We start from the raw sequence: 8,032 nt of genomic DNA, 5'->3' as shown, positions 1-8,032 counted from the left end.
CAGACCAACATATATCTTTGCCGCCCATTCCTTCTCTCCTGAGATGCTGTTAAACCTCCCACAGACCAACATATATATTTGTCGCCCATTCCTTCTCTCCTGAGATGCTGTCTAAACCTCCCACAGACCAACATATATCTTTGTCGCCCATTCCTTCTCTCCAGAGATGCTGCCTGACCTGCTGAGTTACTCCAGCATTTTGTGAAATAAACATATATCTTTGTCCTGAAGGCTTTAAACAAGTACAACCGCAGTTTCTTCGGTCTAATTAATCTCTCCCAAGCAAAACTCCCTCACGCGTGAAACCATTTTAAAAGAAAAAAAAGTAAAAACAGAACCACACAATTTAAAATGGCGCAAGAAACGATTTGGAAACACTGAGAAAATGGTCTTTTTTTTTAAAACAAAAAACAACATTTTATTGGTCCGGTTTTATTTACAAGACCTGAATTTTACATGATTTCAAGTGTGCAGAGTTGGACTTCTGAAGTAGCAAACGCCAGGCGTGTCGAAGTATAAAAGGAGTGTGTGCAGAGAGAGACACTCCTCGCCAAACACAAGTCTTTTGGGTTTTAAAAACACATCTCCCACTTCAATGTGTGTGTGTGTAATTACCTTCTGACGCAGGAGGTCCAAACTGCGTGAGTCATCTATCTAGCTCAGAGCTGTTTCAAGACACTCGCATACATACAAACAAACACCAGGCTCAATCAGTACGTAGACGGTCCGACGGGTTTGCTTCACACAGTCCATGATCATAAATAAGTGTCCATGATCATAAATTATCTATATGTTAAAAATAAAGAAGGCAGGACTGTTTTTTGAGAGAATCCTGTTGTTGTTGTTGTTGTTGTGCAACTTGATACTAATTGGTCTGGTCGCTCTTCTGGGCTCTGAATGCCCGCTCCAGACTCGGGCTTTGTCAGCCTGTGAACAACACGTTTGTGTGTGTTCAGGGCCCTCCTGTGTGCCGCCAACAGGGCAGGGCAGTCCTCTGTCAGTATTTCCACGTCAGTTTCTCAGCCACCTCGGGCTTTCTTTCCCTCGTCACCCTTCAGTAAGCCACGATGGGCCGCACCCACAGAGACAGCTCGCCCAGGACACGGTCCCTCCACATCTGTCCCTGAGACTCTTTCACTTTCACCTGGAGTCCCGACCCGAGGCTGGCGGCTTGGACGTGGGCCGACTCTCCCTCCTCCTCCACCACCACCACCGCCGCCTCCACCTCCTCCTCCTCCAGCCTGGCCCGCTTGCTCGGCAACCCCTCGGGCTGCGGGCTGCCTTTCCTGCGCTTCTTGCCCCGGTCTGCCCGGGGGACGTGGTGCTGGTTGGCCGAGCGCCTGCACCGCACCGGTGCGTCGGCTTGTCCACTCTCTGCCGACTGGGCACACGGTGGTGAAACTTCCCCAGACTCGATACATTGTGGCGACCCGATACACGGGGCCGCTTGGATACATTGTAGCGAGTCGGCACACTCGGCCGCTTGGATACATTGTAGCGAGTCGGCACACTCGGCCGCTTGGATACATTGTAGCGAGTCGATACATTGTGGCGACGTCACACGCTGGGCCGCTTGGATACATTGTAGCGACTCTCCACCCGCGGCAGAGTCGATACATTGTGGCGACGTCACACGCCCGGCCGCTTGGATACATTGTTGCGACTCCCCGCACTCGGCCAAGTCGATACATTTGGCCGCTTGGATACATTGTTGCGACTCCCCGCACTCGGCCAAGTCGATACATTTGGCCGCTTGGATACATTGTGGCGACTCCACACACCCGGCCGGGTCGATACGTTGCACTGGACATCCCACAGGAGAGTCGGGCTGTGCCGAACAGTCCATTAACTCGATGCCTCGCCCTTGCGCTGGACTTTCCGCCTCCTCTTCTTTCCCCAGCGCCTCACTCTCCTCCACCGCCTCCATCCCCGGGGCTGCGGGCTCTTCCTCCTCCTCCTCCTCCTCCTCTTGCCCCAGCTCCCGGGCTGCTCGGAGGCCGAGGTAGACGTCCTGGGCCCCCCTGAGCACCAGCGACAACAGCAGGCTCCGGTGGAGCCGTGCGCCTCCCCTTTGCAGGCGAGAGCTGTACATCTTGCCCAGGGCCACGGCCATCACTCGCTGCGCCTCCGCTTTCATATCCATTGGCCGCTGGGGGGTGGGCCGGGGATCAGGGAACAGTCAGCGACCGGGCGGGACGAACAAACAAACAACGGGCCGGTGGGGCAACAGAGGAGCTGCTGTAGACGACAGAGAGTGGAGGGACAACTAGAACAGAGACACAAACTGTGGACTATGGCCGACTTGACCTGCCTCTCCCTCGCTGCTCCTTCAATCACTGAGAGGCGGGGAGGGACCTTGCTTATGTAACCAGTGCCACCCCTCTCCAGCCCACACACACGCCCCTATCCTAAGTAAACTCCCTCTGATGCTCTCTCTCTCTGCAGGATGTCCCGCCTCCCCCTTCACTCCAATTTACCAACTTGCCCGCTGAGTTACTCCAGCACTTTTGTTGTCTCTATCTTGTCCTACAATCTTCTGCCTGGCGTTGTTGTGACAAATTTTACACCCCGAGTCTTTCCCAGGGAAATTTTAAGCGAAATAAGAAAAATGCTTCCTAAATAGAGCTATTAAAATTCCTTATGATTCACACAAACCAAAATGCTTCTTAAATAGAGTTATTAAAATTCCTTATGATTCACACAAACCAAAATGCATCCAATCCAGCGTTTACTCTAATGTATCCAACTTTCCAAAACGTCAGGATATGGATCTCTTTCTCCATTGAGTGTCCAAGTGTTATTGCAGACTGGCCATATATGGTTTGGGCGGATATGTGAACAACTCATTTTGCAGTCAGCGGAAAGCCCTGGTGACGAAGGCGTTTCCGAGGTCCATATATGGTGTCCTTGGAAACTCCCCGGGCCCCGTTTCCTCTTCCACTTTCCCCGCAGGTACAAGACCAAATCCGGCCCCCATCACAGGAAGGAAACTTGAATTCCTGTCCTTCCTATATGGAGTTTGCAATGAAGGAGAAGCACAAGGAACTGCAGATGCTGGAACTCAGGGTAAAAAAAACCTCCACAAAGTGCTGGAGTGAATCAGTGGCGAGAACTTGGCTCAAGGTCATAATATAAGAAGTTAACTGCAGATGCTGGTACAAATCGAAGGTTTTTATTCACAAAATGCTGGAGTAACTCAGCAGGTCAGGCAGCATCTCAGGAGAGAAGGAATGGGTGATGTTTCGGGTCGAGACCCTTCTTCAGACAGGGTCTCGACCCGAAACGTCACCCATTCCTTCTCTCCTGAGATGCTGCCTGACCTGCTGAGATACTCCAGCACTCTGTGTCTATTATGGTAGAAAACAAGGAATTGCAGATGCTGGTTTCCCCAAGGAAAGGCACGGAGTGCTGGAGTAACTCAGTGGGTCAGGCAACAGCTCTGGAGAATATTGTAGAAAGAAGGAACTGCAGATGCTGGTTTACCAAGGAAAGGCACGAAGTGCTGGAGTAACTCAGTGGGTCAGGCACCATTTCCCTTAACATCACCGGCACAGCCCTATCCTGGTTCAAATCCTACCTCTCTGACAGACACCAGTTCATCTCCATTAACAACTGTAAATCCCCCACCGTTCCCCTCCCCCAAGGTGTCCCCCAAGGCTCAGTCCTTGGCCCCCTCCTCTTCATCCTCTACCTGTTCCCCCTTGGTCAATTAATCCGCCGTCATGGTCTCAACTTCCACTGCTTCGCCGATGATATCCAGCTCCTCATCTCCACCAAGTCAATCTCCCCCACCACACACTCTACACTGACAAACTGCATCACTGAAATAAAATCTTGGCTTCAATCAAATTTCCTCAAACTCAATTGCAACAAATCTGAAATCATCATCATTGGTCCAAAAATGCTCACCAAATCCACCCAAAACTTTATCCTCAACATTGATGGTCTCCCAGTATCCACCTCACCTCACATCCGGAATCTTGGAATCATCTTTGATCAAGCCCTCTACTTCGACAAACACATCAAACACATCACAAAGACAGCCTTCTTCCACCTCAAAAACATTGCCCGTCTCCGTCCATCCCTCTCCTCCACAGCTGCAGAAACCCTCATCCACGCCTTCATCACCTCCCGTCTGGACTACTGCAACAGCCTCCTCTATGGCGCACCCTCAAAAATCATCAGTAAACTTCAATACATTCAAAACTCCGCTGCCCGTCTACTCACCCACACCCCGATCCGTGACCATATCACCCCCGTCCTTTATAAACTCCACTGGCTCCCCATCCCCCAGAGAATCCAGTACAACATCCTCCTCATAACCTACAAAGCCCTCCATAACCTGGCCCCATCCTACCTGACCGACCTCCTCCACAGGCACACTCCCACCTGCACCCTCCGCTCTGCTGCTGCCAATCTCCTATCCCCTCACATCCGGACCAAACTCAGATCCTGGGGGGACAGGGCTTTCTCCATCGCTGCTCCCACCCTATGGAACTCACTACCCCAAACCGTTAGAGACTCCTCCACACTCACCACATTCAAAACATCGCTGAAGTCTCACCTGTTCAGTACTGCCTTCAACCACTGAAGGTCACCTCACCTTCTGTCTCCTTTCTCTGTTCGTTTATTTATTTACTTATTTATCTATTTATTAATTTCCCTATGTTCTCTAAATCTCTGTAAAGCGTCTTTGAGTATATGAAAAGCGCTATATAAATAAAATACATTATTATTATTATTATTATTTCTGGAGAACATACTGAGTATGAAGAAGGGTCTCGACCCGAAACATCACCCATTCCTTCTCTCCCGAGATGCTGCCTGACCCGCTGAGTTACTCCAGCATTTTGTGAATAAATCTCTGGAGAACATGGTACAGAAACAAGGAACAGCAGATGCTGGTTTACCAAGGAAAGGCACGAAATGTTGGAGTAACTCAGTGGGTCAGGCAACACCTCTGGAGAACATGGTAGAAAGAAGGAACTGCAGATGCTGGTTTCCCCAAGGAAAGACACGAAGTGCTGGAGTAACTCAGTGGGTCAGGCAACATCTCTGGGGAACATGGATCTGTCCTCTGAAGAAGAGTCTCGATCTGAAACGTCACCTATCTACGTTCTCCAGAGATGCTGCTTGACCCACTGAGTAACTCCAGCACTTTGTGTGTTTCCTTAAATAGTCAACGTTTCGGATTCTTCAAACTAATTGTAAGGGGAGGAGAAAGAAAGGCGGGGGAGAGGTGAGACAAGACCGGCAGGTAACCGGTGGAAGATAGGCACAAATTGCTGGAGTAACTCAACGGGACAGGCAGCATTTCTGGAGCGAAGAAATGGGTGACGTTTCGGGTCGAGGCCCTTCTTCAGACTGAGGAGTCAGGGGAGAGGGGAACTAGAGATATGGAAAGATACAAAGAGCAAGCTGCCTTCCCACTGAGTTATTCCAGCATTTTGTGTCTATCTTCAATGTAAACGAGCAGTTCCTTTCTGTACAGGTAATAGGTGGACACAGGCAATCAATCAATCAATCAATCAATTTTTATTTGTATAGCACATTTAAAAACAACCCATGTTGACCAAAGTGCTGTACATCTGATTAGGTACTAAGGGAAAAAATGAAACATACAGTAGCACGCAAACATAACAGCACATACAAAACAGTTCACAGCGCCTCCTCAATGAGCCTCAAACGCTAGGGAGTAGAAATAGGTTTTGAGCTTGGACTTAAAGGAGTCGATGGAGGGGGCAGTTCTGATGGGGAGAGGGATGCTGTTCCACAGTCTAGGAGCTGCAACCGCAAAAGGGAGGCCTTGGTTGGCAGATGGCTGGAACAAAGGCCAGAGAGAAAAGCAGACAGTGTCAGACAGAAGGTCTGAAGAGTTGCAAACGGTGGTAAATTCCAGCGCATCTCTGGAGAACATGGATAGGTGACGTTTCACAGAGTGCAGGAGTAACTCAGCGGGTCAGGCAGCATCTCTGGAGAACATGGATAGGTGACGTTTCACAGAGTGCTGGAGTAACTCAGCGGGTCAGGCAGCATCTCTGGAGAACATGGATAGGCGACGTTTCAGGTCAGACTGATTGTTGCAGTGGGGAGAGGGCTGGAAAGGAGAGGTGGGGGTGGGACAATGAATGGTGGATACAGGACTAAGTGAATGGTGGATATAGGTGAGGACACAAGATGAGGAAGTAGGTGCTGTGGAGATAACAAACTCCCATCGGTGATAAGTCCAAACAAAACATTCCACGGATGCTGGAAATCTGAGCAGAAATATTACCCGGAGTAGTTTAGAGATGCAGCTGAGAAACAGGCCCTTCAGCCCACCGAGTTCGTGCCGACCAGCGATCCCCGTACTAGCACAATCCTACACACCGGGGACGATTTACAATTCTTACCGAAGCCAATTAACCTGCAGCCCTGTACATCTTTGGAGCATGGGAGGAAACTGGAGCACTCACGCAGGTCACGGGGAGAACGTACAATCTCCGTACAGACGGCACCTGTGGTCAGGATGGAACCCGGGATCCTGGCGCTGTCAGGCAGCAACTCTACCGCTGCGCCACCATGAAAATACTCATCACCTCAGGCAGCTTTCGTGGAGGGAGGAAGAAATAAGAGACAAAGTTCCGGTCGATGGCCTTCCATCCATCGGCTACGGATGCTGTCGGATCTGCCGATTATTTCCAGAATCGAATTGAATAATTTAACAAGTTTATTGGCCAAGTATGTACAGTATGGGGAGAAGGCAGGAACGGGGTACTGATCGAGAATGATCAGCCATGGTCACATTGAATGGCGGTGCTGGCTCGAAGGGCCGAATGGCCTCCTCCTGCCCCTATTGTCTATTACACATACGAGGAATGTGCCTTGGTGCTCCGCTCACAAGTAACAACACGTCTGAAGAAGGGTCTCGACCCGAAACGTCACCCATTCCTTCTCTCCTGAGATGCTGCCTGACCTGCTGAGTTACTCCATCATTTTATGAATAAATACCTTGGATTTGTACCAGCATCTGCAGTTATTTTCTTATAGTAACAACACGAATATACAGTAAACAATAGACAATAGGTGCAGGAGGAGGCCATTTGGCCCTTCGAGCCAGCACCGCCATTCAATGTGATCATGGCTGATCATTCTCAATCAGTACCCCGTTCCTGCCTTCTCCCCATACCCCCTGACTCCGCTAAAGAGCTCTATCAATAAAACATAAAACATTAAAACAGTAAGAATAAAATTTTACAGTTTAAACATGTGAGTGAAATAAAATACCAGAGCAAAAAGATGCTGCTCTTTCCTTTTAATTCCCTGTATAAATGATCATTTTCATTATAATCTTAAAGAGAGGTATAAAATCATGAGGGGAATTGATAGGAATGCACAGAGTGTTTTACCCCCAAGGTAGGGGAATCAAAAACCAGAGGACATACTTCATGTTCTCCAGATCAGTCTGAAGAAGGGTCTCGACCCGAAACGTCACCCATTCCTTCTCTCCTGAGATGCTGCCTGACCTGCTGAGTTACTCCAGCATTTTGTGAATAAATACCTTCAATTTGTACCAGCATCTGCAGTTATTTTCTTATACAGTCTGAAGAAGGGTCTCAACCCGAAACGTCACCCATTCCTTCTCTCCTGAGATGCTGCCTGACCTGCTGAGTTACTCCAGCATTTTGTGAATAAATACCTTCATCATGTTCACCAGAGATGCTCCTAATCCCATTTTCCTGCCTCCTCCCCATAATCATTGACTACCGGTTCCAATCAAGAACTTGTCTATCTCTGCCTTTAAAAAAATATCCACTGACTTGACATCCACAGCCCTCTGTGGCCATGAGTTTCACAGATTCACCACCCTCTGTGTAAAGAAGTTCCTCCTCACCTCCTCTCTAAAAGAGATGGAGCCTCGCCTCGCCTCCCCCGCCAGCAGTTGGAGCCACTAACCTCAGCTCACAAGCTTCAGACCAGAGGCAGGAGTAGAGCTTTGTGTGTGTGTTTGTTATCGAAGTTGAAACGCTCGTCATGTGACAGGAACGCTGCT

General features: G+C 49.3%; 2 protein-coding genes across 2 annotated transcripts in view; one reads left to right on the top strand and one right to left on the bottom strand.

Moving 5' to 3' along the window:
* Positions 1 to 430: 430 nt before the first annotated feature.
* LOC144610525 (uncharacterized) lies at positions 431 to 2,520 on the bottom strand. Its single transcript, XM_078429300.1, has one exon. The coding sequence runs from the start codon at positions 2,141 to 2,143 to the stop codon at positions 1,055 to 1,057; it is 1,089 nt and encodes a 362-aa protein (XP_078285426.1). The 5' UTR covers positions 2,144 to 2,520; the 3' UTR covers positions 431 to 1,054.
* A 492-nt stretch (positions 2,521 to 3,012) lies between these two features.
* stx10 (syntaxin 10) overlaps positions 3,013 to 8,032 on the top strand; it is a 15,294-nt gene continuing 10,274 nt past the window's right edge. The window contains exon 1 of the mRNA XM_078429399.1: positions 3,013 to 3,066. Within this exon, the coding sequence (XP_078285525.1) occupies positions 3,013 to 3,066 (54 nt within the window). The remainder of the gene's footprint in view (positions 3,067 to 8,032) is intronic.

The sequence above is a fragment of the Rhinoraja longicauda genome, chromosome 37 (assembly GCF_053455715.1).
Source record: "Rhinoraja longicauda isolate Sanriku21f chromosome 37, sRhiLon1.1, whole genome shotgun sequence".
In the NCBI taxonomy this organism is placed as follows: Eukaryota; Metazoa; Chordata; class Chondrichthyes; order Rajiformes; family Arhynchobatidae; genus Rhinoraja; species Rhinoraja longicauda.
This window is presented reverse-complemented; position numbering and strand designations above follow the sequence as displayed.

Coding starts and splice junctions, on each gene's coding strand:
- LOC144610525 (XM_078429300.1), bottom strand. CDS start 2,143: ATGGATATGAAAGCGGAGGCGCAGCGAGTGATGGCCGTGGCCCTGGGC.